General features: G+C 42.2%; 1 protein-coding gene across 2 annotated transcripts in view; it reads right to left on the reverse strand.

The window, feature by feature from the left end:
- The window catches only part of WDR26 (WD repeat domain 26), a 156252-nt gene that overhangs the window by 40111 nt on the left and 103150 nt on the right, over positions 1-12991 (reverse strand). For both annotated transcript variants that reach the window (XM_068128443.2, XM_068128444.2), the window contains exon 5: positions 11126-11223. In XM_068128443.2, the coding sequence (XP_067984544.2) occupies positions 11126-11223 (98 nt within the window). The remainder of the gene's footprint in view (positions 1-11125; positions 11224-12991) is intronic.

The following is a 12991-nucleotide window of genomic DNA, read 5'->3' on the forward strand; positions in this document are numbered from 1 at the left end:
TGGCTCGTACCGAGCGATAAAGTTATTGGAGCATGGAATGAAGGTATTGGAAAGGGTGTTGGAGAGGAAGATAAGGAAGAAGGTGAAGATCGACGAAATGCAGTTTGGATTTATGCCAGGAAGAGGAACGACAGACTCGCTCTTTATTGTGAGACAGTTGCAGAAGTACATGGAGAAGAGGAAGAAGTTGTTTCTTGGGTTTGTTGATCTGGAGAAAGCATTCGATAGGGTTCCACGCAAAGTATTGACATGGGCATTGAGGAAGCTAGAAGTGGAGGAATGGTTGATCAGAGTTGTGATGGCAATGTACAAAAGAGCGCGCACAGCTGTAAGGACGAAGGACGGGAACAGTGGTGAGTTTGAGGTGAAGGTGGGAGTGCATCAGGGGTCGGTACTAAGTCCACTACTATTTGTAGCTGTGATGGAGGTGCTGGCTCAGACCGTAAAGGAGGGTTTACCGTGGGAGTTGTATGCAGATGATCTGGTGTTGATTGCGGAAAGTATGGATGGACTGAAGGAAAAGATGAACAAGTGGAAGGAAAGTATGGAGACAAAAGGTCTGAAGGTAAATATAGGAAAGACGAAGGTGATGGCAAGTGGTAAAGCATGTGGTGAGGTGGAAAGAACTGGGAAGTGGCCATGTGCTGTGTGCAGGAAGGGTGTCGGAGTGAACTCCATTCAATGGACAATGTGCGCTGAGTGGGTTCATCAAAAATGTAGTTGTGTGAGGGTCATTAACCAGTGTGGCAGCTACATTCAAATGTAAGGTGTGCACAGAGGGAGCTGCAGATGGAGGAAATGTTGAGATGGATCTTGGAGACGGCGTGAAGCTGGAAGGTGTGAAAACATTTTGCTATCTCAGAGACATGCTGAATGGAGAAGGTGGATCAGACTCGGCAACGGTTGCTCGAGTGAGATGTGCATGGAAGAAGTTTCGGGAACTGAGTGGCATGCTGATGAGGAGGGGAGTGTCGTTAAAGCTGAAGGGAAAGGTGTATGCTGCATGTGTGAGAAGTGCTATGATTTATGGGAGCGAGACATGGGTCATGAATGTAGAGCAGCAACGAAGGCTGGAAAGGGTGGAAATGCGAATGGTTCGGTGGATGTGCAGAGTGTCGCTGAGAGAGAGGAAGACAAATGATGAATTGCAAAAGATGATGGGAATAGAGCCTGTGATTGATGCTGTGAAGAGGAACAGGTTGAGATGGTTTGGTCATGTGTTGAGGAAGGATGAAAGTGACTGGTTGAGAAGAGTGATCGAAATAAATGGAGAAGGAAGTAGAGGCCGGGGAAGACCGAGAAAGACTTGGCTAAAGACGGTGGAAGAAGACATGCGGGCAAGGGGGTTAACAAGGAGAGCTGCAGAAAATAGGGCAAAATGGAGAAGATTGTCATGGGGACCGCAAGGCTAACCCCCGCTCTTGCAGGGAAAATGGCCTTAAAATGCATGTTGTTGTTGGTTGTTGTATTCCTTGGTGGATTTACTGGTATGTTTCGGGTCATTGTCATGTTGCAAAGTCCACCTTCGGTTGAGCTTCAACTTTCCGACAGATGGCCTCACATTATCCTCAAGCACCCTCTGGTACAATGAAGAATTCAGTGGATTATATGATGGTGAGCTGCCCAGGCCCTGATGCAGCAAAGCTGCCCCAAACCATATTTCCACCACCATGCTTTACAGTTGGTATCAGGTTCTTGTGGTCAAATGCTGTCTTTGGTTTTCGCCAAACATGTCTTCTGGTACTGTGGCCAAATATGTCTACCTTTGACTCATCTGTCCAGAGCACATTGTTCCACAAGTGCTGGTCTTTGCCTCAGTGTTCATTGGCAAACTTTAGTCTTGCCCTGATGTTCTTTCTGGACAGCAAAGGTTTCCTCCTGGCACACCTCCCATGTAGATCAAATTTGTGCAGCCTCTTTCTAATGGTAGACTCGTGCACTTTGACATCAACAGTGGCAAGAGCTACCTGTAGGTCCCGTGATGACATTCTTGGGTTCTTCGAGACTTCTTTCAGTATCTTGCGGTCTGCTCTCGGGCTGAACTTGCTGGGGCGGCCTGGCCTGAACAAGTTGGCAGTTGTTTGGAATCTTCTCCACTTGTAGATGATCTTCCGGACAGTCAAATGATCGATTTCAAATTGTTTGGAGATCTTTTTAAATCCCTTCCCAGACTCGTAGGCATCTATAACCTTCTTTCTGAAGGCCTCAGAGAGCTCTTTTGATCTAGGCATGGTGATGCCACACACTTCAACAACAAAGAGCAAACCAAACTAAATGTCTGAGGTTTAAATAAGACAGGTTCCTCCAAGATCCTCTCTAACGATGTTCTAATCATTTGCACCTGAGCTGGTGCACCTGATTCTAATTTTAGGTATTTGAAGGAGTGATAAATGCAGGGGTGTACTTACTTTTTCCACATGCGAAATTTGCATTTATGTTTATTTAAATTATACAATGGACTACAAAATGTAAATGTTTCATGATATTTGTTATATTATATCATCTTTGTCGATCAATATTGTTGAAATGAAGATCAAATAGCTGTATGTTGAAATATGTTGAAAAAGACAAAACTTTACATGGGGTGTACTTACTTTTTCACGTGACTGTATATTGTATATATGTACATATATATACACCACCGGTCAAAAGTTTTAGAACACCTCAATTTTTCCAGTTTTTATTGAAATTTATGCAGTTTAATGTCTCAATGTACTCTGAAATTAAGCATGGAACAAATAAACAATTGGAGATAAAAAAAAGAAATCATAGAATCATTTTGTTTTCCAAAATTTAATTTAAATCTTTGACTCGGCAAAGTCGCCACCTTTTGCAGATATAACTGCCGAACACACTCATGGCATTCTTTCTACAATGGAAATCAAATATTGTTCGGGAAGTTCTTCCCAACACTGTTGCAGAAGTTCCCACAAATGTGTTGCACGTGTAGGTTGCTTTGCTTTCACCCTTCTGTCCAGTTCACCCAAACCAGCTCGATGGGGTTTAAGTCTGGAGACTGCGCTGGCCACTCCATGATTTGAAGCCGACCGTCTTGTTCTTTTCCTCGAAGGTAGTTTTGACATAGCCTGGAGGTGTGTTTATGGTCATTATCTTGCTGTAGGATGAACCCCTGATGAACTAGGCGTATGAATGAATGAATGAATGAATGAATGAAAATGAATGATCGTTTTCAGGCCATTTTCCCCGCTAGAGCGAGGGTTAGCCTTGCGGGTCCCATGACAATCATGGTTCCCTGTTTGAGGCAATGTTTTTTATGGCCGGTTGCCCTTCCTGACGCCAACCGTTGGTCGCCTCTTACGATGCGCAGGGATACGGTGCACCTATTCTAAACCGGGGTACACACCGGGATCATTCATCCCAGCAAGCTGGTACTCAATTTGCCGACCTCGGAAGGATGACAGGCTGAGTCAACCCCCCTGGTGTTAATTCAGCGATCGATCGGGATTCGAACCCAGGATCCTAGGATGCCAAGCCGGCACCCTAACCGCTAAGCCAACACCAGGCTAACTAGGCGTATACCAGAGGGTGTTGCATGGTGCTGCAAAATGCTGTGGTAGCCCTTTTGGTTCAGGGTGCCAGTCACTCTCTACAAGTCGCCGACTCTGGATCCAGCAAAAGAGCTCCAGACAATCACGCTTCCTCCTCAATGTTTGACAGTTGGTGTCACACACTGAGGAACCATCCTTTCGCCTACTCGACGGCGTACAAAAACCCTGCGTGATGAACCAAAGATTTCAAATTGTGATTCATCGGTCCATAAGACCTTCTTCCAGTCTTCAGTAGTCCAATGGCGGTGGTTCATGGCCCAGGCAAGCCTCTTTTTCTTATTTTGCCATCTTAGCAATGGCTTTCTTACTGCCACTCGACCTGTCAAACCTGCAGCTGGAAGTCTTCTCTTCACAGTTGAAACTGAGACTTGCTTGCTTCGACCAGTGTTAAGCTGTGCTTGAAGCTGTTGTCCTGTGAGCCGCCTATCATGCAAGCTGTTGGACTCTCTCAGAAACTCTGTTGTGGCTTTGGGTCTGCCAGACCTTTTCCTGTCAAAGTTTCCTCCAGTTTCCAATATACTACTTCCTGCAGTGCAATATTGTCCAAATAATGCTTCAGAGGGTATAATAACAGTCTGTTCCAATACTGCTTTTATACAGACAGAGGGTTTGTAATCAAGTAATCAGCAGAGGTTGGGACACCTGTAGGAATTGTTTGCATCAACTTTCAAGGCTTAATTTACTGACATTGCTGCAGAACAGCTGTAAGTTGTTAACCCATTACTTGTTCCCTGAAGAAGGCCTTTTTTTTTTTACTTTTTTGTTTTACAATATAACTGTGCAATTTACCTTATTTTCCCATTTTTGCTAACAAACCTTTTTTTTTTTAACCTAAAACAGTTTACTGCTTACCTTTGTACCATTTCAGGTTATTTACTGGACATTAAACGGTGTAAATTTCAATAAAAACTGGAAAAATTGAGGCGTTCTAAAACTTTTGACCGGTAGTGTATGTATATATATATATATATATATATCTGTTTTATATATACAGTGGGGAGAACAAGTATTTGATACACTGCCGATTTTGCAGGTTTTCCCACTTACAAAGCACGTCAAGGTCTGTAATTTTTATCATAGGTACACTTCAACTGTGGAAGACGGAATCTAAAACAAAAATCCTGAAAATCACATTGTATGATTTTTAAGTAATTAATTTGCATTTTATTGCATGAAATAAGTATTTGATACATCAGAAAAACAGAACTTAATATTTGGTACAGAAACCTTTGTTTGCAATTACAGAGATCAGACGTTTCCTGTAGTTCTTAACCAGGTTTTCACACACTGCAGCAGGGATTTTGGCCCACTCCTCCATACAGATCTTCACCAGATCCTTCAGGTTTCGGGGCTGTCGCTGGGCAACACAGACTTTCAGCTCCCTCCAAAGATTTTCTATTGGGTTCAGGTCTGGAGACTGGCTAGGCCACTCCAGGACCTTGAGATGCTTCGTACGGAGCCACTCCTTAGTTGCCCTGGCTGTGTGTTTCGGGTCGTTGTCATGCTGGAAGACCCAGCCACGCCCCATCTTCAATGCTCTTATTGAGGGAAGGAGATTGTTGGCCAAGATCTCGCGATACATGGCCCCATCCATCCTCCCCTCAATACGGTGCAGTCGTCCTGTCCCCTTTGCAGAAAAGCATCCCCAAAGAATGATGTTTCCACCTCCATGCTTCACGGTTGGGATGGTGTTCTTGGGGTTGTACTCATCCTTCTTCTTCCTCCAAACACGGCGAGTGGAGTTTAAACCAAAAAGCTCTATTTTGGTCTCATCAGACCACATGACCTTCTCCCATTCCTCCTCTGGATCATCCAGATGGTCATTGGCAAACTTCAGACGGGCCTGGACATGCGCTGGCTTGAGCAGAGGGACCTTGCGTGCGCTGCAGGATTTTAATCCATGACGGCGTAGTGTGTTACTTATGGTTTTCTTTGATACTGTGGTCCCAGCTCTCTTCAGGTCATTGACCAGGTCCTGCCGTGTAGTTCTGGGCTGATCCCTCACCTTTCTCATGATCATTGAGGCTCCACGAGGTGAGATCTTGCATGGAGCCCCAGACCGAGGGAGATTGACTGTCATCTTGAACTTCTTCCATTTTCTAATAATTGCACCAACAGTTGTTGCCTTCTCACCAAGCTGCTTGCCTATTGTCCTGTAGCCCATCCCAGCCTTGTGCAAGTCTACAAATTTGTCCCTGATGTCCTTAGACAGCTCTCTGGTCTTGCCCATTGTGGAGAGGTTGGAGTCTGATTGATTGAGTGTGGACAGGTCTGGAGACGGCTTTGCGGTCGGTCTTTGCGGTCTTTGTGGTCGGAGACGGTCTGGAGACGTCTTTTATGCAGATAACGAGTTCAAACAGGTGCAGTTAATACAGGTAATGAGTGGAGAATGGGAGGGCTTCTTAAAGAAAAAACTAACAGGTCTGTGAGAGCCGGAATTCTTACTGGTTGGTAGGTGATCAAATACTTATTTCATGCAATAAAATGCAAATTAATTACTTAAAAATCATACAATGTGATTTTCAGGATTTTTGTTTTAGATTCCGTCTTCCACAGTTGAAGTGTACCTATGATAAAAATTACAGACCTTTACGTGCTTTGTAAGTGGGAAAACCTGCAAAATCGGCAGTGTATCAAATACTTGTTCTCCCCACTGTATATATATATACATATATATATATTATAGATTTAATATCTTCATATATATATATATATATATAAAAAAAAAAAAAAAAAAAAAAAAAAAAAAAATATATATATATATATATATATATATATATATATATATCTATATATACAGTGAAACCTTGACTTACGAGTGCACCAACTTACGAGTTTTCCGAGATACGAGCCGTCGCTCGGGCGGTTTTTTGCTTTGAGATGCGAGCCGAGATCTGAGTTACGAGCTTACGCCACCCGCCACCAGGTGGCCCAACGAGCATTCCGGTCACGTGGTTATCTTGCCGTGCAAGCATCTCTGCCGTATATCGCTGCTGCTTTGTTTTCGCATGTTGGTTATTTTGGAAAATTTCTTAGTTTTAACCATGGGTCCTAAGAAATTGAGTGCCAAGGGCAGTACTGAGAAGAAGAGGATGATGTGCTTGGATATAAAACACGCAATCGTCAAAAAACATGAGCGAGGTGTGCGTGTTGTCGACTTGGCGAGGCAGTACGATCGTAGTACTTCTACGATATGTACGATTTTGAAGCAGAAGGAGTCGATAAAGGCTATAACGCCAGCCAAGGGCGTTACGATTATTTCAAAGCTCCGTACCTCTATCCATGAAGAGATGGAGAATTTTCGAAACATTTTGAAAGGGAGGAAGAAACAAACCTCGTTGGACAGGTTTTTATTGAAACGCCCTGCAAGTGACAGTGAGGAAAGTGTGGCGAAAAGGGCAAAAGTTATCTCCTCCACCTCCGCCAGCATCTTCGTCTGATCTTCAAGGTAAATACACTGTAGCGCGATGCTGCGCGCGCTAATGCTTACGCAAGGAGCAAGCGGACAACGCGGTTCATACAAGAGTCTTTATTCAAACTGCAGCACTAAGCTGCTCAAGGCTGTGCGCCCCGTCTATATCCTGAGGCCACGCCTCTCTCCCCGGCGTGGCCCACCCCCACTTGGTGTGCGGGGTGATGTCACCACGTCAGTGCTTTCTTGTCCGCCACAACACTTAATAAAACCAGTTTATTTCTTTACATTGAAGGAGTCTGGACTCCAGCAGAATACGGATAAAAGGATCGCAAGGCACAAACTCGTCCGAGAAGATGTTTATTCGTAAAACCAACTCGGGAACACTAAAAAGCCCGTTTATCGGGCTGCCTTATAAAGCAAAACCAAAAACCGAAACCGAAAGCCACGCCTCTCAAGCGAGGCGTGCTTCGGTGGTCACGTGATCCACAGGTGTAGCTCATTATACCCGCACGCGCGGGACGCTTTGGCGGTCACGTGACCAGCCACTCTGGCGCCGGGGATCCCCGCCGGTGACGTCACCGGCTGGAGCAAGGAGATTCTGATGCCAGTCTTGCTTGGGGGACCCATGGGTCGCTACAACATTCTCTTTTATTATGAACAGTATATACGAGGTCGTGCTTGTTTATACATTATTTGTTATTTATAAAGTACATTTTTCTTATTTAAAAACACGTAACAAAAAAAATTGGTGTGGTTTTTTGGGGGCTGGAACGGATTAATAGCATTTCAATGCCTTTTAATGGGGAAATTTAATTTGAGAAACGAGCAAATTGAGTTACGAGCTCGGTCACAGAACGAATTAAACTCGTAAGTCAAGGTTTCACTGTGTGTGTGTGTGTGTGTGTGTGTGTGTGTGTGTGTGTGTGTGTGTGTGTGTGTGTGTGTGTGTGTGTGTGTGTGTGTGTGTGTGTATGTATGTATGTATGTATGTATGTATGTATGTATATATATATATATATATATATATATATATATATATATATATATATATATATATATATATATATATATATATGAAGATATTAAATCTGACTGACTTATTACAGAACAAGTATGACTTACTACATACAACAACACACAACAACATGCATTTTAAGGCCATTTTCCCTGCTAGAGCGGGGGTTAGCCTTGCGGTCCCCATGACAATCTTCTCCATTTTGCCCTATTTTCTGCATCTCCCCTTGTTAACCCCCTTGCCCGCATTTCTTCTTCCACCATCTTTAGCCAAGTCTTTCTCGGTCTTCCCCGTCCTCTACTTCCTTCTTCATTCATTTCCATCACTCTTCTCAACCAGTCACTTTCATCCTTCCTCAACACATGACCAAACCATCTCAACCTGTTTCTCTTCACAGCATCAATCACAGGCTCTATGACTTACTACATAATAAAAGATTATCCAAAAATACCATTTTTTAAACTCCACAAAGACCACGAGAGTAAAAGAAATTTAAAGATGAACTCGGAGGAAAGGCAATGGAATAAACTTATTCTGAAGTAGCAAATAAGAAAGCTCTTAATTTAATTGCAAGAGATATATTTTAGAACATGGAATTAAAACACAACCATATGGAAATGTGAATTCATATGTGGCATGCAAAATTATTAAACAAACAAAAGAGGAAATTAAATCAGTTTCCTTTATCAGAGCAAATACACCAAAAATTTAATTATACACCGCTGCTTTTCCATTCAATCTCCAGGCGCTGCATAATGTCATCACTGGGTGCATGACATCTCATCGCGCATCGATGACTGACGCGCGCTGAAAGAGAGTACTAAGTTTTCACTCCATTTGTTACTTGGCAAAAGTGTGTGTGTGTGTGTGTGTGTGTGTGTGTGTGTGTGTGTGTGTATGTCTGTGTGTCTGTGTGTCTGTGTGTCTGTGTGTCTGTGTGTCTGTGTGTCTGTGTGTGTGTTTTGTCCGCTCACTTGTACTTGCCTACAGGTAACAATTTTAAACCAATCTTCACGAAACTTCACCAAATGGTAGAGTTCCTGGTCTGACAAAATCCTATATTTTGAGGTCAAAAGGTCAAAAGGTCAACATAGGCCAAAGGTCAACCACTTTTTTTTCAAATTTCTAAAATCCTCAATTTTCATCCAATTGACTTGAAATCTGAATAGGATTTGCATAAGAGCTTACTGAAAGCAACCACCCACTATTTTAAGGTCAACATAGGCGAAAAGGTCAACATAGGCCAAAGGTCAACCACTTTTTCCAAATTCTAAAATCCTCAATTTTCATCCGATTGACTTGGAATTTGAATCGGATTTTCACATCAGCGAACTGAATTCAACCACCAACTATTTTTGAGATCAACATCGGCCAAAAGTCAACCACCTTTTTTCAAATTTCTAAAATCCTCAATTTTCATTCGATTAACTTGCAATTTGAATGCGATTTTCATATCGGCTAACTGAATTCAACCACCGACAATTTTTGAGATCAGCGTAGGCCAAAAGGTCAACAGAGACCAAAGGTCAACCACTTTTTTCAAATTTCTAAAATCCTCAATTTTCATCGATTTGACTTGAAATTTGAATGGGATTTACATATCAGCTTACTGAAACCAACCACCAACTATTTTTAGGTCAACATAGGTCCAATTTCTAAAATTGTCAATTTTCATCCGATTAACTTAAACTTTGAAGACGATTTGTTCATCAGGTCACTGAATTCAACCACTAATTATTTTTGAGGTCAAAAGGATGCTCTACTGAGTGCCATTCTACTTTGTTCTGTTTTGCCAAGTGTCACTCAGAGCGATTTTTCATTTGTTTGTTTGTTTGTTTGTTTGTTTGTCCGGGCGATATCTCAGCCATCCTTTGAGCTAGGAAGCTGAAATTTCGGCACAATAGTGAGCAAGTGCTTTGGCAAAAACGGTATTTTTTTTATTTTTTTTCATTAATCAATTAATTGATGAGTTACTTCATTATTATCGATTCATTAAGTGCTTATTTATTTCCTTTCTCATCTGGGCAATATCTCAGGCACCTTTTGAACTCAGAAGCCGATATGCGGACATGACAGTGACCAAGTGATTTGGCTCTAAAGTGTATTTTCGATTTATTGATTCATCAATTAACCTATTAATTATTTAATTAATTTAATTAAGAAAATTTAATTAATTTTCAAAAAGTTACCCATTCGGATGAAGCAGTGGTGGTTCAGGTATGATATTAACCAATTGATTAAGAAATTGATTATTTTACGATTATGTTTTATTTTAATTACACAATTAATCAATCAATTATTGTGCAATGCTCCCTCCGAATGCAGTCTCCATGTGCTGTAATGCAGCATCTTCGCGTGCCTGAGGCACCCCAGAAATATCGTGCACTGGAGGATATGTTATTTATTTGGCATGGGAGCAGTGTACTTTGAATGTAGCTGTTAGTAAAATATATTGAAGATAACGCTGCATGTGTTTGAAGGTTAACATTTAATAAAGTAAAAGTATGACTGCTTCTCCAATACCAGGAAAAAATATTTGATGACAAAACACTTCATCAGGAGGAAATAGAAGAAAAAATAAATCAATAAAGAAAAAAAAATAGAAGAAAACATCACTGAGCTGCAAATGGTAATTATGGTGAAGGGGAAAGCCTTACATTGTTGTATTTGCTACATCATGGCACATAAACAGCTGCAAAGCCACTTCCACACCGTTTTTGGTTGTATACTTGAGTATTACGCACCAGGAAGTAGCTTATGGTGGCGCAGCTGCGGCAGCATTTGTGGGATATTACGATGTCTACAAAGAGATTTGCACTCAAGAGGCGCAAAAAGGGGAACTTTCTAAAACACGGCAATTGCGAGGTTTTCTTTGTGCATTCACTATTTGGCAGTCAACCAATATGGCCGAAAGAGGCAATGACATCATCGCAACTTCGGAATGAACAACAGCAACTGCACAGCACCGGCAAGCAGTTTTGAGCTGACATTTTCGCGTTCCAGCCGAGTTTGTGCAGCCAAGTGCTCCATCGATCAGCGCCGATGCTACATGAGCAGCAAAGGGGGTGCTGAGATCTTTCTCAAAGAGAAAAGGCATCACCTTTGCATTAAAGACTGACAACTCACTTTGTAACTTGTCAAGAAGTTTGGAGCGAGACAAAACCCCCTTTCCCTCCCAAGCTGCTTTTATGCGCAGGTCCTCAAAGCTGCTGCACATCAAGTACCTGTGGCGAGGGCGTGGGTGACAAAAAGAGCGATTCATTAATGCAAGCATTTGCTTGTTGCTTGTTCATATAACAGGAAGTTATAATCAGAAATCATAAGAAAATTATAATAAAACAACTACATTTAACAACCAAGTGTCCAAAGTATGAGAAAATATTCAATTCCCATAAAGAAATGCATATTCATGGAACTCTCCCAAAATCCTTACCCACTATGATATAAAACAAATACCTCCCATAACCTTGCTTAATTTCTAACTAGCAGGGATATATTCTCCATGGCATGCAGGAAAAAAAAACAAACAATGTATGCAAGAGCTGTTCCTGTTTGTCAGCTTTTCCTGTCTACTCAGATTCTTTGTCCAAATCTGCCCCTCAGTTCCATTGTCCTGTCCATATGTCCCCTACTTGTTATGCTGCCCGTCTGTTTGTTCCTTTGCCAATTCCACATCCCTCGTATGCTGTTTCCGAACGCTCCACCATTGGTGTGTCAGCCTCTCACCACTCTGTCGTTAAGCTCTTCCACGAGCTTCAACCTCTATCATTTGAATAAGTATGAGCAACAGCAAGCACATCTAACAATGGGGTAGTCCATGTGAAATGGACAAAAGGGCATCTCACATTTTGCGAAGTACATTGTTCAGTTCGTTACCTGGAATCCTTTCATGGAAAATGCCAATTTCTTTAGCATCAACCTCCTCATATTTTGGAAATTGCAGTTTGAGGGGGGCTGGACTCGGAGGCTAAACAAGAATATTTTGGAGTCATTTAGGCACAGCTGGATCTCCAAAACTATGAACTATACTCACAAAAACGAAATAAAAAAACACTGTGCTCCTTGACAAATTTGTACAGATCACAAACATATAAAGAGCTATTGCTATGTTTGGCAAGGATTCATGGCAGTCAGATAAATTCATTCTAATTCTCAATCGCAACACCTTTATAGGGTACTAGAACCAGTAGCGTCAATGTGGTTTCCTAATTATATTCAATTCATGAGAGTAGACTGGAATATTAAGAGCAGCTGACAGCTTGATTCACATTGTTCTAAAATGACCAGATCTTGTGGAGAGATCTTTCCAGTTCTGGTCGGAGGGTGCTGGAGGTTGCCTCGTACATGCTTCCCTGCTGTTCATCAAAGCAAAGCTTTCCGGACCAAATCTGTCATGTTTTTCCATTATTGTCTCGTCCCCTTGACAATTGCTTTTTCATCCAATTTTCCATATTTTACCGTACCTTGTTACTGTGCATTATCAAAGTCGTGTTCGGCCTACGGCGGTCTCCATCTTGCTCACCCCATGTCCTCTCCTGTTCTCATTCTTCCCCATTTGCCTTATTTCTAAGTCTTCTTCAACTCTGCTGTTGATCGCACCCCCGCCCCCTTCTTTTTGTTTCGTTACTTCCTGATCTGTCTTGTGTTCTACCTCGGCCATCAGCTTCGACACTGAATACAAAAAATACCTGCAGTCACTTCCCCCTCTCCTCCCAAAACCTGCCCATCACCACCCTCCCCACCCCCCTCAACAGGCTAGAGCTAGCCTCGATCTAGATTCTAGAGAGCTTCAACTATAGCGATCCATGCTGTATAATTTGGGAGCGTAACACTTTCTTTTAGAAACAGCATACAACAACAACAACATGCATTTTAAAGGCCATTTTCCCTGCTAGAGCGGGGGTTAGCCTTGCGGTCCCCATGACAATCTTCTCCATATTTCCCTATTTTCTGCATCTCTCCTTCTTAACCCCCTTGCCCGCATTTCTTCTT

This window comes from Myxine glutinosa, chromosome 9, assembly GCF_964187855.1.
Source record: "Myxine glutinosa chromosome 9, kmMyxGlut1.1, whole genome shotgun sequence".
In the NCBI taxonomy this organism is placed as follows: domain Eukaryota; kingdom Metazoa; phylum Chordata; class Myxini; order Myxiniformes; family Myxinidae; genus Myxine; species Myxine glutinosa.